The 22,076-nt window shown below is 38.0% G+C and overlaps 1 protein-coding gene across 2 annotated transcripts in view; it reads right to left on the bottom strand.

Annotated features, from left to right (window-relative positions):
- Positions 1-792: 792 nt before the first annotated feature.
- Positions 793-22,076, bottom strand: part of LOC121320729 (immunoglobulin superfamily member 3-like) — a 77,329-nt gene continuing 56,045 nt past the window's right edge. For both annotated transcript variants that reach the window (XM_041259311.1, XM_041259312.1), the window contains exons 6-9: positions 18,425-18,829; positions 3,807-4,214; positions 2,719-3,132; positions 793-2,312 (exon numbers count right to left, since the gene is read on the bottom strand). In XM_041259311.1, the coding sequence (XP_041115245.1) occupies positions 2,062-2,312; positions 2,719-3,132; positions 3,807-4,214; positions 18,425-18,829 (1,478 nt within the window). In that variant the 3' untranslated portion in view covers positions 793-2,061. The remainder of the gene's footprint in view (positions 2,313-2,718; positions 3,133-3,806; positions 4,215-18,424; positions 18,830-22,076) is intronic.

Below are 22,076 nucleotides of genomic sequence, written 5' to 3'. Positions count from 1 at the left end.
GTATTAAAATTTGCAGAAAGGTGTCATGTTTAACTTTGTACAATGCAGAGGTCAGGTCATCTTCTGTTCACTGAAAGATTCATTGTAACATACATTTATTCCAGGGGTGCCCAAACTTTTGCATACAACTGTATCTACCAGTACACTATATATGTGGAACCAGTGATTTATAAAATCTGTTGTAAAATCACAAAATTTAGATAGCGCTTGTTTACTGGTAAAATAGCAAACAGAAAACGTAATACTGGATAACTAATCTCCAAATCTACATAACACATCGGATAGTAAGGACACAACACTATGGATAGTCAGCCACAAACTTTTGCATTTGTTCAACAAGCACATTGCATGCTCTTTTGTCACTGTATGTGCAATATAATGCCAGCAGCTGACCTATGTGCAGTACACAGAGTCAGTTCTCAAGATACTAAACTGAAAGGATGCATGATATAGCTGCTTGTCTAAATTTGTGTTTTGCTTAGTTGCTGCATTCTTGTAAAATTATCTGGCAGTGTTTAGCTAGAATCCATGTGTGAGGACAGAATCTTCTCTTTGCTTGTCAGTGTGTGTTTTAAAAATAGTAAATACAAAGTTTCAACTTAAAATTGAACTTAATCATGTAAACATTAAAACATTTTAGGATTCTTTAGATGTGTACATATTAAAAATAATGTCAATATCACATTTTACAAATAAATATAAGGTCACAATAATTAAATGTAAAATGGGGCATCAAGAAAATAAAAATCCTATTAAATACTAAAAACAATATCTAACAATATAGAACTTATATAGTTATGCAGACAGCAAATACTGAAAATGTTATTACATTAAACTTAACGTTTTGTAGACAATGGCACTGTCATGGCACCACTAATATTAATGTTAGCTACACAATGAAGACAGTGCTTGAAAAACATGTATTCAGTAGGTTCACCTCTTATGTCTACACTGAATGTTCAAGTTTGTCTACATCACGCCTAGGGTGGACATCCAGCAATTAGCAAGAAAATCTCTCATTGGCATAAAACAGGGTACATTTAGCACCAACACACTAGCTTCTACAGTGTAAAATAAAAACTACTAACTGCAACCAAAGAACGTGTTAGTTGTTCATTAAATCACAGATATACTGAAAAATAATACAACAGCGGCTTAAACAAGAGCATTGTAGCATTGTTGTTCACTGATCTCCACAGCGTGCCACAGTAACCCACACATATCCAGTATGATTCAACTCAAACCTCTTCCATCCTGGAATCCAAGTATTTCTAGTGCAGTTCAGAAAGGCGTGCCCTGCATTGCCATGCTCAGCCATACTCCAGTACTGTGGAATTCACGTTGTTTTCATTTAAAGACTCATGATGCTCATTTTAAAACTGCACTGGCAACATGCTCTCTCCAAGATATCCTTTGCAGTTTAGGGATTCTGAAAAATTGCCGCAACTTTGCAGTTTTCGCATTTTAGGAGACGGTTGTGCTTTGATAATCAAGGTATTTTGATCTCTTATCCAAGTGACTTTCACTGATTTTTCAAGTAAAAACTAAATCTTTTCGTGCCTTTCCTTTTCTGTGGATATTTATACTCCTTCTGCATCCAAAGCTGTATATTGACTCAACTTTTATTCTTCTTACTGTCTCAAGATATTGCAATGCTGTAAGAGTTTATATAGATACAATAAAACCATTAAAGAGGAAAACTGACCTTTTCAAAACAAGTTAAAGCAAATGGCAGTCAACCTAGATATTAGTTTACTACAGTACTTTCCGGGGTGTTATTATTGGTAGAAGTTGTTAGACTGAGGTCAAGGGATTGATCCTACAGGGGTTTTGGTGGTTGTATATATGCTGGCCGGTGGGGATTTAGGAACTACAAGACTGGCATGATGCTGCTGCTAATTTCTAAAATCAGGAAGGTCTCACTGATAGGTCACGGAAATAGATGGCCGACGGGTTTGAGACTCAATTAGCAAGTCACTGGAGATTGTTAACTGCACACTGGCTGCAGCCCCAAAGTCGCTCTCATCATAGTTGCCTGCTCTTTTTGAAAAGTGGCCTAGGTTACTCCACAGAGCCTGGGTGGAGGTTGAGGCTGGGGGCCTCCAGGCAGGTGGGGGAGTAGTTGATGTGAGGCTCTTTGATCCACAGCAGAGGGGCGCCATTTTTACCTTCCGAATTCTTGCTGGAGTTGCGAGCCTTATAGCGCACCAACAGAATGGTGATCAGCAAAATCCCAAAAATGGGAAACGGGTAGAAGAAGATGAAGTAGAAGAGCGAGTCATTGGAACAGATGACTGACTGCAGAGAAGAACCTGAAGATACAATGCAAGGACAAAAACAGAAGGGTTGAAGCAACAAAAGTAGGATAAAATACACTACTCTGACATCAAGAAATTTGATTCATTATCCTATAATTTTGTTGATATTTCTACAGTATTTGCTAGCCATGCATATACTCTAAAGACTGGAGGTAAAGGAGTAGGTGACACCTCTGGAAACCTAAGTTTGTATAAAGCTTGGGTCAAGTGATCTTGAATGTTCTCAAATAAGCCCACAGTGGATATTTATGACTTACCAGTGCACCATTGTTAATCTTGTGGAAAACAGAGAGGATTTTAGTCTCCAAATCGACCATTCCAGCAACTACCAAAATTAAAACACAAAAGACAAACAAAAAAACAAAAAAAACTACTGTATCAAGTGAAATGATAATGTTACCTTGCTCAAGCACAGAGACAACGGTCACCCCAGAATTAGCCTCTGCCAGGTGGTACCAGGCATTCCTTGGGTCGAGAAGCCACTCCTCCACCTGGCAGTAGTAGTTCCCAGAATCTGAAAGTCTGGCCTTCTGTATCGTCAAGCTGTAGGACTCAGCAGAGGTCCTTTCAAATTGCAGCCTGGACCCAGGGCCCTGCCCCTCGGAGGAGCTGCAGTTGCCGTTCCCGAAGACGTTGTCGTGTCCGATGGAGAAGACGCACTCTCGCTCGGGGTTCTCACTGCTGATGACATACCAGGAGACGGAGAAGCGGGAGTCTTTGCTGGACGAGGAGGAGACGCTGCAGCCCAGTGTGAAGGCTTCCTCCTCTTTCACTGTAATGTTGGATTCAGATTCCTCTACCTGAAGCCTGATTTCTGTTTGCAACACACAGCACAGAAACGAGAAAAATGGTGTATTTCCCAAAATGTAACTTACGTACTTCAGAATTTTCATACAGATTTAAAAAAAATTTAAATCTCTTCCAAAATAATGTAGATGCAGCACATTTCTTGATGCATCAATGCATTTCTTAATGAAAACATTAAGATCTACACAGTTCTAACAGAATTTCAAGTAATATGTTACATTTCACAGAATATACTGGTAATTATTAGGGCATCTTAACCTTGCTCAAGTAAATTCAGGAAGTTGAATAAAACTTATATTCTGGCAAAGGAGTAAGCAGAGTATTTCCATGTCAGTCTAGGGATCCCAATTCTAGAAGTGTCAGTGCTTCAAGAAAAGTCACATGAATCATCACGTTTAAAAAAAAAACTTTGCGGTTTGATATTCCATGTGTTTGTTTCTTAAATTAAGTTCTCGTCTTTCCCTGGGACAAAAAAAAAAGTGAGAATGCTGCATATATACATACATTGTATTTCACTTTATTTTTAGTTTTTACTGTCAACATCAGAAGTGATACATTCTACTGAAATGCTAAAACATGTTTTTTTTTTCGGTTTCAAGGGACTTCATTCATTAATTCATTCCTAGAAGCAGCAAATCACATTTAAAACTAAAATCTCAAAAGATAATTGGGAATTGTTACCTGGCCGTTTAATAGTGACCTTGGTTAACCCCGAAGTCTCCTCAGTTAACTTGTACCAGGCATTGTTGGGGTCGAGCAGCCACTCCTCCACTCTGCAGTAGTAGCTGCCGCTGTCACTGAGCTCGGCCTGGTGCAGGGTGAGGCTGTAGAGCTGCGGGGAGAGACGCTCAGACTGCACCCGGCTCTTCAGTCTCTCCTCTTCCGCGTAGGTGCCATACTCAAAAGCAGAGTTATGATTGATCTTGAGTAGGAGCTCAGCGTCTGTCTCATCCTCTTTCATGGCGTACCACAGGACTGTGTACTGGGCGTCCGGGCTGGTCTGAGAAGCGATCGTGCAGTTGAGTGGAACACGACTGTCTTCGGCAAACACCAGGGTCATGTCGGATTTGCTGACGCGCAGTTTGCTCGCTGCAAAAAAAATAATAAAAGGGAAAACTCAGTCCCTGATTTGTCCCAAAACTCAATAACGTAATCATAAATACACTCAAGATTTTGTTGTGAAGCCCATATAGTTATGATAGCATAAATGCATAAAAGCCTGCTATGAACAATACTATCAAAAATTACAGAAATCCCCATGCAAACGTCTGTGTTTTGTTTCTGTACAAAAAAAAAGTTAACATATATGACACAGCAGCAGTCATGTGTTGCTACATACAAATCATGGCAGATATTAAATAAATCAAAACACATCTATTTATTGAGATGCTGATTTCAAAACAAAAAGAGCTGCTAATTCCTCACTTTAACAATTGAAAACCAATCAATGGAATATTTTTTTTCCTCAACTGGGGTGCTGACATTTGTACTGCTGTTCTATCACACTGAGGCTATAACCCAACGATAAAAATATGATGAAAAACTAGGAAACGCAACGGATTCGTCATGTAAACGTGACTTTTCCTTTCCTTAAACTCGAGCTATCGCTGGGAAAACTGGGATTATATATTTTATATATATATATATATATATATATATATATATATATATATATATATATATATATATATATATATATATGTTTGTTGTTCAGTTTAATTAGAGATAACACCTTGCACAAGACTATCCCACAATTCACTGCAGAGATTACGCATTTCTAAGGAAACTAAGGAAAGTCAAAACAATTATTTCATATCAAAAAGGATAAAAACCCAAGACAAATAAAGGGGATGTCAGGAGAGAAATTGGTATGCACATATTTCTATTGTTCCTGAACTACGCACATTCTTTGCATGAATAATCACCAAAAAACATCTCACAAAAGGGTTAAGATCCCAACAAACTGGTTCACATCTTTTTTTTTTTCTTCTCTAGTGATGCTGGCATCTTTTATCCTTTTACAGTATGGTTTCCACGGTTACTCCATGCCTTCCAAATACCTCTGCGAGTATCACTCTCAAGGTTTCAGATTGGAAACAAAATGAGTATAGAACCATCACTAGCAAGAAACAGTAAGACTACAAACTTAAATAAATTCAACTGAAACAAAAAGCAGTGTTTCAGACCTTGGCGAGGCTTTACTGCAGCAGTGCTGGTGTGCTTGCTCTTTCTCTTCTACACAAACAACCTCAACCATACGATAAGGACCAGACAACACAAAACTGGGTGGCATAGTTGAGAAGTACACATTCGCTCAGGACATCCACAGATATGGAAAATCAAATAATGTGTTAACAAATATACAAATACCAAATGAGTAGTTCACAAGCATTACTCTGAAGCCTCAGGAACAATTCAACAGTGCTCCACTGTGGAAGTTAGATCCATCTGTAGTTCTAGCCACAGACTGTACTGAGCTCTGAAGTGCAAAACAAACAGCAAAACTAAAAACAAAGACAGGGGTTCCTATCATCCCAGACCTGGTATGGTTGTAGACAAAAATATGAAAATAATAACACAGGCTTTAATGAAATAAGTTTCTTGTTATGGTGACCTTTTCCCCATCTTTTATTCTCATTAGCGAATGACCCATCTGTTGCTTTTGCACAAGACTAGGCTTGATCCATCATGACCCACTTACAGAACCGAGCGGTACTTGCTTTCTGCAAACATTACCATTCCAGGAACACCTGGTAGTGTGCCCTGATGGTCATTGCAGCTACTGTGTTGAGGGACAAGCTGGTTGCACAGGTACTCACTGACATGTCCTTTGTGAAGTAACTGAAACCCATGCTTGTTGCCAAATAGATTCACACAACTCTCACAAAGATACTGTGCATATCAAGTGGATCACATGGCATGTCACCTGACCACATACAAGAATAGGGGATTTTACTCTGGCTAGTCAGTGTATATTTAAGTATGTATTTTCTACTGTGCAGATGCTGCTATCTGATTATTTTGCAGTTGAATAATTTGCTAACAGAAGACCATTCAGATGAGTCACTGCAGTGATTCGGAAACAATAAGTCAAAGCCAGTAACTGCTATCTTGGAAGGCACACTAAATGACAATAAAGCAAATTACATGCAAACGGGGCTACCAGAAGCATAGTGCAAAGTCACAATGATTCTGTAGTTTGGGAAGCTCGCCAAGCAAATATGAATATTTTTGTCTTGCATCTTTAAATAAAATGTCATAGGAGACAACCTAATCACAGGAGACTGGTGGTGACTGACAGAGGAAAACAGCAGATGCAGATGATGAGAAATCTGAAAGGCAGCATTGACTAAACACAAAAACCCAAGCTACTGTGACCAGAACAGTCCACTGGGACTTACACAGGATATACATGTACAATTAAGCATTATTTTCTTGTTATGGATTTTTTTTTCCAGGGAGGGTGGAGTCTGTACATATAATGCAAGAGTTAATAACACAGATACTAAACTGTTTGCAACCGTCATGTTTCACACATTTGCAGATTAGTTCTCCAATGCCGTTATATAAACCCTAAAATGAGAAGATAATGCACAAAAAAAGCAACATGATTATAATTGCACAGAGAAACAACTTGCACACATGAAAATATGACTTGCTTTTTAATATGCTGTGACAATATGAAGTGTGAGTAGCCCCATTTGGCCACCTTTAGCTGGTTTGGTTGAGACTGAAAATCACCTGCTTTCCTCAGCAGAAATACAGTAGAAATACATCTAAAAATAGCTGTGAAAAGCTTCCCTAGTGGTACAGCTTAATGGGAACATCACATCAGAATCCCTTGTATGAGGCATGTATGAAACAGAAGACATATCTCATTTCATATTTATTTAATTAATGAAAAACATGACAGTGCCATTTGTTTGACTTCATTCTTTTCCATTAAATAAAAACAGAACAAGATTAAACATTAAAGTAAACTCCCTTCCTTACTGCTAATGGACAATACCCATACTAACGATGCTATGTTGTTTATTAACAAAAAAATGATTTGCCTGGAAAGACCTATTGAGCAAATCGCCTGGGTTCCAAAACACTCCCTGAATGTGAAACAGGCTCTGCATCCAGATTCAATCGATTAAAGAGCAGGCATTCAGATTACTTGGTAATATTGTGAGGCCCCTTGGCTTTTGTTCACATGCAATGCAAGAACTGCTTTTTTTTTCTCTTAATTACAAAAACTTAGAGTAGCTTCAAAATAAATGCTTATACAATCCAGAGCTATGTTCATTTATACAGCTCTATGTATTGTGCAGTCATGTGCCTGGGGTGTGAATAGTATGTTTACTCCGCCACGTTTCCTAATAATGATGGTTTTAGGAGTAAACTCTCCATATTGAAGTAGCATCACTACTGAAATTACCCTCCATCGGGTGTACTCCTGAGCTGCATTGGCATGTGTATGGAGGACTCTGACTGGTGATGTTTTGTATTGCTAATCACGCGCTTGTCCTCTGCAGATTAATGACTTTGGGTACACTACCGGTCAGTGCTTTGATTGTATGCTTATTTTAGTTTCTAAATGTTCCAGCGATGTTCAAAACCATTTTTTACTTTGCCGTTCAAACAATGGGAATGTTTTCATAAACTGCAGGAACATGGCAAAGATAAGGCTGTAAAGCTGCTCTTTATCCATTTCTGTTAATGCCACAAGATAAAGTGGGTTCTTTAAACTACAGATGCGTAACATCTGTAAATATTAAAACAAATATATATTGTCTTTCCACAAAAACAGGATCACCTTCATATTCTATGAATGCGTATAAGTATTTGAGGATTTTCATTATGGAAAGAACTGGGAAAATAAATCTCACCCCATCCCTCCCCTCAAACATCTATTATTTAGGGTTAGACGAGTTATAAACAAAACATGATTGTACTTTAATCATTCCAGGAGCAGCACAGTACTTGCAAAGACATTCTCCACGCACTGTACTATATACAGGGTATGAAGCCCAGTCAGTGCTCAAATACGGACCTTCTTTGTGAGTTTCGCCCATATTTCTAAATTTGGAATCCACTTCCACTTTTTACAAACACACGCTGGTAATGTTCAATTGATCCAAAACCGCCACTGTTAAAAAGTTTAAAATAAATTCCTGGCATTTCACAACTTTAAAATACGCCAAAGAGACTGACGGACAAAGATTTAGATATTAGTTTTCACCAAATCTCCTTTTAATATTGTAAACTGTGACAGTACTTAGATCTGCCAGCATTTAGACTAACTAAACAGACTTCACTTCCTTGTGTCCTAATAAGCAAGACAGCATTCAGAGGGGTCTTCATTTTTGAAAGCGTAGGATAGGAGTGTTGCTTTCATTGAATCTACCAGTTTTTGGCAGTTGCCTATGTATTCAGCATTACAAAGGAGGGCCAATATATTCATAGCAGCAGCAGAGAGTCCAAACACATTACATCTTAATTACTTCTGTGATGTTGTAATGAAGCACTATCTATTGCTCAATCAGCCTTCTCTTATTACATTTGAATAAGAGAACCTCAAAATTAAAAATGATCTGTCAGGTAGGGGGGTGGTGGTGGATTAGAACAAGTGTAACAGAAATATGTGAGAAACCCCCCCTCCCCTTTCCTTCTCTCTAACCTTTTTTTTTTTAAAATTACACTCGGATTAATACAAGTAGGCTCATTAAGAGACTTTATCATTTTAACAGAAGCCAGTCTGCCAGCAGATAAGATGTTGAGGAGAAATTATTCCATTACTTTACTTTTATTTAGTTTCCATTACAATATTTTTACAAGATGGGAGATGGTACAAAAAAAACCTTGTTCATGGAAAGTACCCTTATGATACCCAATTAAAAATGAAAAAAACAAACAACAACAACAACAAAAAAAACTTGTTCTACTATGTTTTGCATTTAGTAAAAAAAACTGGGACTGTTCTGATTGGGAAAGTGGGTTATGACATCCCTGGCTCCCTGTCCCTGATTTTGATTAATAACCCTGACTCGTTGTGCTTGAACTTTTGTTAACAACGTACCATATAAAAGCTTCAACCAGCTAGCCTGCTTTCAGTCCCTGCTGCTTCAGCATTCAACTTGAAATACTTTTTAATCTAATGGTCGCAGTTTTTAATGTATGATTAGAAGGATAATTTAGAAATATATTTTCTCGGCACAGCTTGTTTATATTTTTTGTTTTGTATGATTTATGCACAAACAATGCTGTTTACAGTGTCCTCTTGAGACTCCAAGGGACTACTGCCTATGTTGTACTGGACCACTAAATGTTATGCTCATGCAGTCAAGTTAGCGTAATGCTATGTCTTGTGAAGCTAAATTTGACTCGTCTTGATGAAACTGCACCCCTGTTTACAATCAGAAGACTATGTAATTGTACTATTGTTGTTTTTTGCTGTATCATGAAGTATTTTGTTATTAAAGTTCTGAGACACCAATGGTTTGAAAACACTATTTAGCTTGGGTACAAGGAGCCGACAAAATCAGTCTTCAAAATAAGGACAAGCTGCCAGGACTGCCCTAATTTAAACACTGAAGCCCTTATCTGCAGAGCAACAATGCATTGTGTCATGTTTCCATTTGCACCATGAAACCAGTCTGCAAAACTCAATCTTAACTCACTGCAATACCAAACAGAGAAGATTGCTGGTTCAGGATCTCAAGGTTCAATCCTGCCCTCTAACACCTTTCTCATTGGGTGCCAGTTAAGTAACTTCTGAGGCTGACAACAGTCAGGTCTTGTTTTACCATGGTCTGCTGCTGATGGAAACAAACAGGCCTGATTTTCAGCACAGTGCCAGTGGCTGGGGACGAGGCATTCCTATACTACAACAGCATGTGGCGAGTAAACTGCCGTTTTCACACACAAGCCTGATTTTACAAAGAAAAAAAGACGCTAATCCTGAGCGCAGCAGCACAGTGTCATGCAGACTTTCTTCCTGTTTTCGCAGTCCCAATGTTATGAATGCCTCCCCCTTTTTTCTCTTTCATACAAAAGATGCAGACTCAAACATGTTATGCTTTGTGAAGCCCCTTTATTGCGAGTAAGATTAGTATCTGTTATATTAATTGCCATACTTTTAATTCCCTTTCACTTTATTGAAACCTCTGCCAATGTCAACTCCTGCTTTATCACTCTCCACTAGCTTAAAGATCTACTACTGGGAAAAAAGAACTCCAAGCCAGCACTACGAAACAAACATTAACAGGCAGTGACCTTTTGCTTTTTATGACTACAGTACTTCTTTTGCCCAGAAGATCCAATATTTTTTTTTTTGTTTGTACAGAGCATTCTGTTATTAAGCACCATGTCAACAGTGTCACTCTAGTTTAATCTCATAAGAGGGTAAAAGTCATGAAAAGCTGATACAACAAAAAAAAAAAAAAAAAAAAAAAAAAAAAAGCAAGAAATGTTTGAGCTTCAACAGCTATGTTATGCGACCTGCTCAAACGATACAATAGGGAACGCGGCTTGTGCTCTGCTGTAACCTCTTTCCTGTCGGTGGATTAACTGGTTGAGATCTTATTTATTTAAAAAAGAGATTTTCTCTAAACCAAATCCAGTTTAGGGACGATATTTTATATATATATATATATATATATATATATATATATATATATATATATATTTTCCTCTAAACCCCATCCAGTTTAGGTCACGATCGTTCCCCCTATTTATATATATATAATATATATATAATATATATATAGGTATATATATATATATAGTATATATATATATCGATATATATAAATAATATCTGCCTATATCGAGGTCCAGTGGCCGCAAAGAAAAGGCATTTAGTCTGCAGTCTGCAATGAAAGCACACATCAAACTTAAAATCTAAAAGTAAAAAGAGCAGTTTTAGTGCCTTATGGACTCCAGCATCATGACTTAAACAATGGTCAATCTGTAGTCCTAACTCATTAACCACACAAAGAAATCTGACAACACTGCTTTCGAGGCTGCTGTTACCAGAGGAATACAGTAGCAGGATGCTCTCAGGAGGCTTTACAGAAATACATTAAATGATTGTGGCGAACCAATTGGGGAATACAGTAGTTTGATTCTACAAACCATACATTAAAATCAAAACATCATCATACAAGAGCTGCAGATTACAGACAAATGAAACCATGCCTAATGCTCTCATGAACTGCTTTAGCTTTGATTCAGATTGTAATACTAAAAATAACGATGTGTTGACCAAGAAAAAGCCTAATTGGAAAACAAGTCTACCAAGTGGCAATGCCTTTGATAAGAATGTTACTTAAAAAAGGGTCTTGAAGACAGGGATGAAACTTCTTCAGTGTGCACCAGAATCAAGGTTCGCATATTGCTGTAAGATAGATGCCATGCTTAATATGGGACATAGTTGAATGGATTCTATTGAACTGAAAGTATTGTTATTCTCCAGAGCTTTATTTCTAGCCACAAAAACGTACACAATCATGCATGCAGTGCTGAATATATAATAATATCAGGAGGAAGCTTCAGGCAAATCGGCTGGCTAGATGAAAGAGAAGAATTCCCAGTGCTTTAAACAAGCGTCATTGCTCACACCATGCTGGAAGCACGGGGCTCTCTGGTAAGTCGCAATGGAAAAAATGTTACTCCTCAGCAGAAAACGGTTTAGAAGCTGGTGAATGAACAAATCACCAGGCTGCCTTTGAACACCAGAGCAACCCAGTTTAATTTGCTGCAGTGGCTGAGGCAGCTACAAACAGCTTCTTTGTTGATTTGATTGGTTTGGCCACACCTTAATAGAGAAGTACATGCTGAACAGTTCATTATTATTCTGACCCCTAGTTTCCCATTTTAATAAAATATAAATGTAGAATATTACTCCGAGACAGCCTATGCAACACTGTCCATCCCTTACCTGCAGCATCAAAAGATCAGACAAAAAAAGCATATTTATATATTTTTTGTAAGAATGTAAATAATTTTGCACCTCTTTTTCAAATATTTTGACGGACAAAGACAAACAGGCAGAGTACAACTGTACACAGTTCACCGCAGTTAGCAGCAGCCATTTTAAGTTAATGAACTCCAGTTGTTATCCTATTTACAGTGCCGTGAAAAAGTATTTGCCCCGTCTGATTTTCTGCATTTTTGCAAATTTTTGACACTGAATGTTACCAGATCATAAACCAAAATCTAATATTAGATAAAAGGGACCCTGAGTGAACAAATAACACAAACTTTTGATACTTATTTCATACAGAGCAGAATTCATGGTTCCTTCAATGATGGCAAGTCGTCCAGGTCCTGATGCAGCAAAGCATCCCCAAATCATGACACTACCACCATGCTTGACCGTTGGTATGAGGTTCTTACTGTGGAATGCAGTGTTTGGTGTTCGCCATACATAACAGGGACCCACGTTGGCCAGAAAGTTCCACTTTTAACTCATCTGTCCATAGAACATTATTCCAGAACTCTTGAGGATCATCCAGGTACTTTTTGGCAAACTTGAGACGAGCATTCATGTTCTTCTTAGTGAGCAGTGGTTTCCGCCTTGCTACTCTGCCATGAATCTCATTTTTGCCCAGTGTCTTTCTGATGGCGTAGTCATGAACACTGACCTTAGCCGAGGCAAGAGAGGCCTGCAGATCCCTGGATGTTGTTCTAGGGTTCTTTGTGACTTCCTGGATGATTTTACGCCTTGCTCTTGGAGAGATTTTGGCAGTGGCCACTCCTAGGAAGACTCCCAAAGACTGTCCCAAACTTTCTCCATTTGGACAATATTGCTTTGACTGTGGTTTGGTGGAGTCCCAGACCCTTAGAAATGGCTTTGTAACCCTTTCCAGACTGATAGGCATCAACAATTTTTTTTTCCAGAGATCTTCTTTTCATTGTGGCATGATGTGTCTCTAGAACCTGTGTACTGACAAATTCACTCTGATGGTAAGGGCCAAAGTTAGTCAGATTTATATTGGGCAGGGCTGGCCCAAATCAGGCCTGATTGTTAACCAAAGTATTCAAACAGCTGACCCTAATTATCCCTTTATTGGGTTGAGTTAACCAGGGGGGTCAATAACTTTTTCACCCCTGAAGATTGCATGTTTGACTACCTTACACACCAAACAAATGAAAGCACCACCAAACTTTGGTGTCATTTTTTCTCTCAGACTCCCTCTATATATTACTACAACCCCCAAAAAGATGACCAAATTCAACGAGAAAAATGTGCAAAAATGCAGAAAATCAGACAGAGGGCAAATACACTTTTTCACAGCACTGTAAATATTTTAAGGATCTATTTATTTACAATTTTTATTGCTATTTGATCCATTCAATATGTTTAAGGAAATATGCATTAAAAAACGGGTTAAACTAAAAGGTAATTAATTTTCTTCAGGTACATCTGCCGAAGCTTTATGAGGAGAAATTGAATTTGAAGCAGAGTAAGAGGCAAGGTTGGATAACACTATTGTTCCCTGTGGAAATATTGTTTCTATTCATTTGTAAAATATCTCCCTCCCTCTATGCTTCTCCTACTCTTTATAAAAAATGTAGCAGTCGGCAATTGTTTTTTTTTAATTTTTTTAAATCATTTTATCTCCAATTTTGAACAGCCAGTTATTTTTAGGCTCAGCTCACCGCTACCCCCCCCCCCCCCCCACCTCGCTCTGACTTGGCGAAGACGAACACATGTTGTTCTCAGAATCGTTTACAGTCAGCCGACCGCTTGTTTTACACACTGCAGGTCCACCCTGCAGCCACCTCAGAGCGACAGCGTCGGAGGACAACGCAGCTCTGGGCAGCTTACAGGCAGGCCCGCAGGTGCCCGGCCAGACCACTGGGGTCGCTGGTGCACGGTGAGCCAAGGACACCCCGTATGACCTGGGTTAAATGAAGGGAAAAAAAAAATCACTGTGAAGGCTGTGTTTTGCAAAAACCGCTTTTATAATGTTTGACAAAAAAATTATAAATAAGCTTCTTGTCCAAGCCCCAAGGAAGAAAAACTATTTGCACCACATGACCTTATTTGTGACGTTAATTAAAGCATGTGTCTGACATGCTAAGTATTAAATGAGTCAGTGACAATAAACGCATTTGCAGCATAAGGAACCCAACCAGGCCTGTTAGGATCACAATCATCAATCACAATTCTTCCTCTCATGAGTAAGTTGCAGTAGAAACTAAATATTACTTGTTAATTATGCCCATGTCCTACACAGCAAAATGTCATTTCAACCACATTAAGATTCATATGTTTTTTTTAAATTATGCTTAAAGCTTTTTTTGTGTGGGATGGTATCACAAGCTTAAAATCAAATTTAACATTGAACAGTGGGTGTCAAATGTTTTACATTGTTATTTTTTTCTCAAAACACGTAACTGAAGTGGAAAAAGCACATTAAAACTGTTCCAGTCGGTCTATAATCTCTATTGAGTGCCATTATTTTTTTTTGTCAGTTTCCTTTGCTTTTCACCACTTTACATTCATGTACTGTACAGCAACACATTTTCACTTCTGTGGCCTTTATTAAATTAACATGTTATGTTAGTTTATTATTAAAGCACACATTGTTCTCAGAAAAAAAAAGGAAAAGGACAGGAGTTCATCAAAAACTTTCCTCCGGTAAATCAGAACACTCACTCCAAACCCCTCACCACCAGCTAAAACTGTGATGCTGCAAATGCCACAGCACATCCTTTTTAATACACATTTGCTTTGCGCAGATTCCATAGTTGTATGTCAAAACAAAATCTACCATGTGGGCCACTACCCACGTCTGCCTCTACTGTGACACATGGATGACTGACAGTTACCTATTTGGCTGTGGTCACTTGGGCTACCTTCCCTGATCCAAACTAAATGGGGCTTTTTAAACAAAATGTTTCATTAAAAACGGTCACGTTAGCCAGCCCTGTGTTTTTGAAAATCTTTGTCTCAACATGTAGAACTAAGTCAAGCTAAGAACTGAAAGAGAAACAGTGATGGGAACCTGGAGACTACCCATACACTTACCAAACAGCAAAGAAAACCTTTTTTTTTTTTTTTTTTTTTTTTTTTTTTTTTTTACAGATTTCATTTCTGGGTTACTCAAGCCAAGCACAAGCCTGTGAAAGCATGACATTGGTTGTTTAACTTGACAATGTCAGCCACGGTTAGCAGCTTAGTTTCAACTGGCAGCTGTTCAAAACAAACTGCTGCTGAGGCCATGGAGCACACACACAGACAGCTAGACTGATGTCGTCTTTCAGAGTTTGACACGTGTTACCTTCTTAAGTGTAAAGCTACAAAGACCCTATACCATCATGCAGATGAGAAAAAGCCTGGCTGGTAAAGAGGAACTCTCCTGGCGTACAGCAGGTTCCTGGACTTGAACTATTTTAGCTCTAACAGCAAGAACAATAATGGAAATATGACTCCTATTGCATAGCAGAATAATGCATAGGCAAACTAGGCAGTCTGAGATACGTTTGGTATATCTGTTTATTTAAATGAATTTGTTTTTATATTTTTCGATGTGAAGTCTGGGGGTCTGTGTAATGCTTATCAGTTCAATTTTTAGAAAGTTTCCTGAAATGAAAAAATTCAAAACATGGTCTCATTTTTTCATTTTGGTGCAACAAAACATACTTGCTATTTGTGGCAAACAAGAAATGATTACAATAATTCTACAAAAAAACTTGTATTTATCCATTATTATTATTATTAAAATTAAACATTTTCAATTATCTAAATTGTAAACAAAAAAACAAGACCACATTTGAATTTTTTTTCGAATGATGGCTCTCAATGTCGTCATTACAGCACAGCGTCAGCACATCTTTCGTTTACAAAGTATGCATGCTCAGACGCTTGTCCTGAGAGAAGCACCCCTTGCTGATTCATACAAGTGTAAACGCACCATTCCGGGACAGATTGTTCCAGAACCCTATCGGAAGGATTCTGGAAAGCAAGTGCAAGCCATTGCACACTGGATCCGATAACGCATCCGAATTTAACGTGCGTCTACAGAAAAAAAACGATAACGTGCATTGCCTATTGCACGTATTCCTTGGTCAGTAATTGTCGTACGACAATGATTAGTCAATTTTGGAAGCGAAACAAGTTAGTTTTGATCTGATTTGTCGTCCGTTACAAATGACACTGACCAATAAAAAACGACTGGGAAGACACGTGGGTTCTTGCAGTACCCTGAACAAAATGGAAAATCTAATTGGTGTGTGCCGCCAAATAAAAATTACATTATGATAAATACAACAAAGTTTACAAAGACTTTGTAAAAAAAAACACGTATGGAAAGACACTACCGTGGCATGAATGACATGTATAATGAAACATGAAAACGTGGATTTTGTGAGGTATATGTTATTACAAGCATATTCTTTTTATTTCAATTGTAGTCGAGGAAGTAAAGAAACAATGGCCTAACCTGGAGACACATATCAGAGAAAGAAGAGTGACAGGACTTAACATTCAGAAAAGAGGGGCAGTAAATGAAAGTGATGGAAAGTACTTTTGGTAGCTCATTGCTAGCTTCACAACGATTAGATGTATATATTTATTACAGGAGCAAGTGTTTGAAAATTTAAATATTAGTCATATGGTTCCTAATGCTATGTGTAATATCATTTTTTTTTTTTTTTTAATGTGTTGCGTAACAACATTGTTGTAGTCTAGTAGAAATGTAATAATTAGCAAACGCTTTTCATCAGTATTTGCGGATGACGGATCCCAAATGATGGAACAAATCCAGTGTGAAAAGGCCTTAAACGCACCTCAAGTGAGCAACAGTAACTAACACATCTGCTCTCCTGTAATGCAAAACATTAATGAGTCATGCACTCTTCTTCCTCTCAAATTTTCCACACCTACAGTAAGTTAGATAAATAAAAGGAAACATAACCACAAAAAATAATTGAATTAACAGAGAAACACTGTCAATGCTACTTTGAAAGATTAACACGGTCCTTGACTAATTTGACTAAGTTTTTAATGTTGCTTCTCTTAAAATTACTGGCAAAGAACAGGTCAATAAATGGTTGGTTTCTATTGGAGACTTATCAGAGCCGTCGCAACGGACCAGTTTAAATGAGCTCTTACTCCCTTTCCCCTAATTACTCCCCTCATGTACAGAAGTGTATCGGCATAGAGAAAATATATTAACAGCGCAGTCTCCACTCAAAGCTATTAGGAGGAAATTGACTCTTACACCACAGCCCTTGGTCTGTCCTGTGAGGTGGATCGACAATCCAGCAGCAATTGAAGGATGGAGGTGGAGGAAGCTGCTGGGCACTAAAGGACTAGAAGAGGAGGACGATGATAATGAGTGAATGACAGCAATTACCAATGACCAAAGGAGGAAAAAAAAAGGAAAGATAGAGAGGACAGAGATACAGCAAGTATGAGAACAAGATGACTGAGCTGTGTTGTGAAATGCATTTTTCAGTCTTTGATGCAGAGTGATGGGTGAACTCCACGAACTGACTTCTGGTCACAGAAATGGTTTTGAAAAATAATGAACATGTATTTGGATGTATTAAGTAAAAATGTACAAACATAAAAGCAAGTCAAAGCGAAATTTTCAAGCTAGAAAAATGTTAACACATTTCTTTCAATTTTGCTTGTGAGAAGCTGTTGACATAACAGTAATGGCTATGAATATTGCATCACTTAATATGTTTGCCAGCAAAATATCATTGAACTATTATAATTTATTTTGCTTTCCACTATGTATCCAAGAAAATCAAATTGAGAGCTAACCATTTATTTTAATACAATACATTTGTCAGGTGCTGCGTGAAATAGAAATAAAAAAAATCTAGACAAAAATCACATTTAACATTTTGCAATCAGACTGGACAAATTGTTTTAAATAAATCAGGTGGTCGTGGTGGGTCCTTCATTAGCCAACACAACCACGATTAAGATAATTTCCAAAGCAGTCTCCGTCCCCTGCAGCTTTAACAATTACATTAGCAATGCAGACATATTTAGGCAAATACAAGATTGTTCTGCTAAAACACAAGCATGTAAACAACTGCTGAAAAACAATGCAATACTGATAGCCATCACTCTATTTCTCAATAAGACATGGTTCTCTTTTACTGTGTCAGTCATGCTCCTAGTATTGGTTTATATTCTCAGTCCAGGCTCTTAATGTGTTTCTCTTATCACCAACACAGCCTGACTCTTTAGGTTGGTGTGTTCTGAAGATCTTCATGTACTAAGCCTCTGTGGTTTATTTCCCTCGCGCCACGGCTGCCCCCCCTCCTGTGTGTCCGGGACTTACCAGGCTGCAGCACTTTGATCCCCAGCAGATTGGAGGTCCTGTTGGTGATCTTGGTCCAGGTGTTGTCGTAGTTCTTCCTCCATAGCTCAGCAGCGCACTGGTATGTGCCGGCTTCCTGCTCGCTGGCCCTGCTGATGCTCAGACGGAAGTTGCTGTTGGAAGCTGACTTGTCGATGGTAGTTCTGATGCCGAAGCTGGAGTAGCGGTCTCCCCACTGCAAGCTGCCATCGCGGGTGAAGGTGACCAGGTCTTGGAACTCTGTGCCGTTGACAGGCTTGAAACGCCAGGTCACGGAAGCAGGTACCCAGGGGTTGTAGCGGGGCTTTACGATGCACTGGAGGTCAAAGGATTCGTTGTAGGTAACGCTGGGGGTTCTTGAGGAAGCGGCCATGAAGAAAATAGACTCTGTGGGGAGTAAAAAAAAACAAAACAAAAAAAAACATATAAAATACTTTATATTAAACAAGTAATATAACATGTAGTACATTTATACAGTGGTAAATGTTGGTTGAAAATAATGTTAATATGCCAATAAGAAGTATGGGAATATAAACAGGGATGGAAAGACGACTCTTACAGCACAGCAGTTTCAGCCATTCAAGGTTTTGCCACAAGCTTGATTAGCCACAGAGTATAGGTAAAAAGCTCAGGTGTGTCTTATTAAACTCATAGTAAAACCAGGAATAGATAGAATTGATATGTAATGGGAGTCTTATGTCCACCCTTAAAGAATTTAGCAGCTGCAAAAATGGTGGATTATGTTTTTGGAAGAAAAAACTTGGGGTAATGAAAACCAGTAGAAAAGCCACACAATTTAGTGTTTTTTTTTTTTTTTTTTTTTTTTTTTTATAGTTGAATATTATAGCAAATTATAACAGTGTACCTGCTCTTACAAAATATGTATTTCATGGTACAGCAATTCTGCAGAACAGCAGCTTCCTATCAAGAAATATAGCCAATGCTGTTGAATTATTTACCCTCATTCCCTAAAGCGATGTTTTCACCATTAAGTCATTAGGGTCATTGCTACCTCTGGATGACAGTCTTGATAAGTGGAGATGTGCTGAGGATTCATCATAACTAAAGTACTTTCTCTTCTCGGTTTTATTCATCCATGTGTCTTAATGATGCTGACATTTCGCTGAACATGTTCAAGATCTCTGAGGGATACGTTCATACTCTTTAAAGGAACAGAGGGCTTTTTTTCCTTATCTCAAAGGAAGTCAGGATAAAATTCCATACCTTGCACACAGTATAAAATCTGCCAACAGTTGTGACACCATGTTTTTCTGACTCTACAGCATTTAAGTTTAAAAATAAGTTCCGTTGCTTTTACACAATCCCCATTCTCATCTGAATCTTTATTTTTTTTATTATCGTTATTTTGGTGAACAACATTTCAATGGTACTTCAAACACCGAGTTGAAGGTCTTTATATACGTTTGTATTTTTAGATTATGATTAAAAAGCTTGAGAAATAAACAGTCTACAATTTATTCAGTCTATTTCGTGCTTGGGAAGTGTCTGAACCAATTTAACCGTCCATTTATTTTTATTGGCTCTTCAAACTTAAACCAATGGAGCTGTGACAGCAATGATTATCCTGATTAGGTATCCTTCACAACCTTAAGAGATGAAGCATGAAGTATTGACACTGCTAAAGCCCCTCCCCTCCCCATCAATGAAATTGATTCACCAGTAACAGAAGTAAAAGAGAGAGGGTTTGCTGATACAGTAAGCAGGGTTGAAGTCAATTCCTGTTTTTAGCTGGTGAGAAAAAAATCGAAGAAATAATCCGGGTTTTATTATGAAATTCATAAGAGATACCTGATCCAGTTGCATATACACTGCTGACGGACTCACATTAATAACTGTGAAAGTCTTACAATATTTTCTATTCTATAATACAGTAGTCTTGTGCTGTTGCAAATACAGTCATTTCTATAGTGGATTCTGTTAATGACTCAGTGACAGACTCGGTCATTATCACAGTACTAAAAAAAAAAGCGTAGTAATAAGGTTAGACACATAGTTTCAATGAAAAGCCTTTGTCAATGTCTTTCCAGGTAATGCACAGAGCAGGTAATGGGCTTTTCAATATCCCTACAAAAGCTCAGCTTTGCTCATGAGAGAACTGTGTGCGTTTACAGAGCGTTTAAAAGGAGATATAAAATACTGTGAGATCAAATTACATTTTCCTATTCTGATGTCATATTACCATACTCTATACCAGTGTTCAACTCTGGCCCTCGAGATCTAATCCAGTCCAGGGTTTTACTCCAAGCAGGCTCTAATGTAGTTCATTGAAGCTGTTAAGCTGTTAATTAACTAATTTATGACCTGGTTGGAATAAAGATAAGGGCTGGAATTGATCTCAAGGACAAGAGTTTCTCAACACTGCTCTATACTGTACATAGGGATATGTGTATTTGACTCATACAGGATGATTAAAATAACCCCCCTTTCTTTTTGTCTGACTAAGGACATACAATAATCAACTCTTGCTGCTAAATATCAGATTCTAGGCTGAAGTAAATCAGGGAGAACATTAAAAATGGCCACAATCTTTAAGACATTAGAGTATTTAAAAGAAAGGCAATACAATTTCCAAATCGAAACAAGATTTGGTCAAAAAGGATTGAAAAACAAAAGTTACTGATTCCAAATTGGAGCTCAGATAAAGGCTTCAGAACACACTCAAATTTATTAGGGATAGTGTTTCCAAACCACCCATGCATATCCATAAAGAAGAGCACCTGGAGGCGTGATGTCTCTAGGGACAATACAATTCTGCAATCCTAGATTCTGCACCTTTCTATTTTGATCAGTCAACGAAAACAGAAACTTCAGCTTCCAAATCTTTTGCTTTTTAAAGCTACATTCATGGGCAGAGCTACATCGCGACCTTGACCATCAGCCCCCTGACTTCTTATTTTATCAAAACGAGGGGCTCATGTGACTACTGTTCCGTGAGATAAACTGAATACTGTATTTGAGTTTTTTTTTTTTTTTTTCGCCAAAGCCTGCCACAATGATAACAAAACATGTCTATTTATATACTGTGCCTGGAACGAGGTTGTCAAATCTTTTTAGCAGGAACGCAGGGGATGCTGGGATTGTATATGTGTCTCATGTTACTGTAACTGCTGCTAGAGCAACTCGCATGAAAGTGGGCTGTCGTAGTTTCTGGAGAAGCAGTAGAATAAAAAGTCCTGCAGTCATTAAGTTTACCCAATGCAATAAATACAAAAAAAAAATTACCTTGCTGGATTCTGATGGGAGGAATTTCAATTCAATATCAGGGCTCTATGTTTAGATTTTTAATTACTGGTCCCTCGGGCCACTGAGCTTGTGTTTTTACTGGCCCGGATGCAATTTTATCTAGTCCAATATATTTATGTATTTTATTCACGATGGTTTTTATTTTCAGTATGTTTCTAACTGTGTATGGAAATCAAAGAGTCCACGTCTCAAAAGAAAGTGGCTAAACTAAGCCTTTCAATATATGTTACTTCAGCCAGTACACATGTATATAACAAGTGCTAATAGAAGTATGGTAATCCAAAATTGGGTAACATTTAAATTAGAAAGGTAATTTAACATTATGATGAATATAAAGACATACTAAATGTTAAACACAACAATGCAGTGA

The sequence above is a fragment of the Polyodon spathula genome, chromosome 9 (genome assembly GCF_017654505.1).
Source record: "Polyodon spathula isolate WHYD16114869_AA chromosome 9, ASM1765450v1, whole genome shotgun sequence".
Lineage (NCBI taxonomy): Eukaryota > Metazoa > Chordata > Actinopteri > Acipenseriformes > Polyodontidae > Polyodon > Polyodon spathula.
The sequence above is the reverse complement of the archived record's forward strand: the minus strand, read 5'-3'. Positions and strand labels throughout refer to the sequence as shown.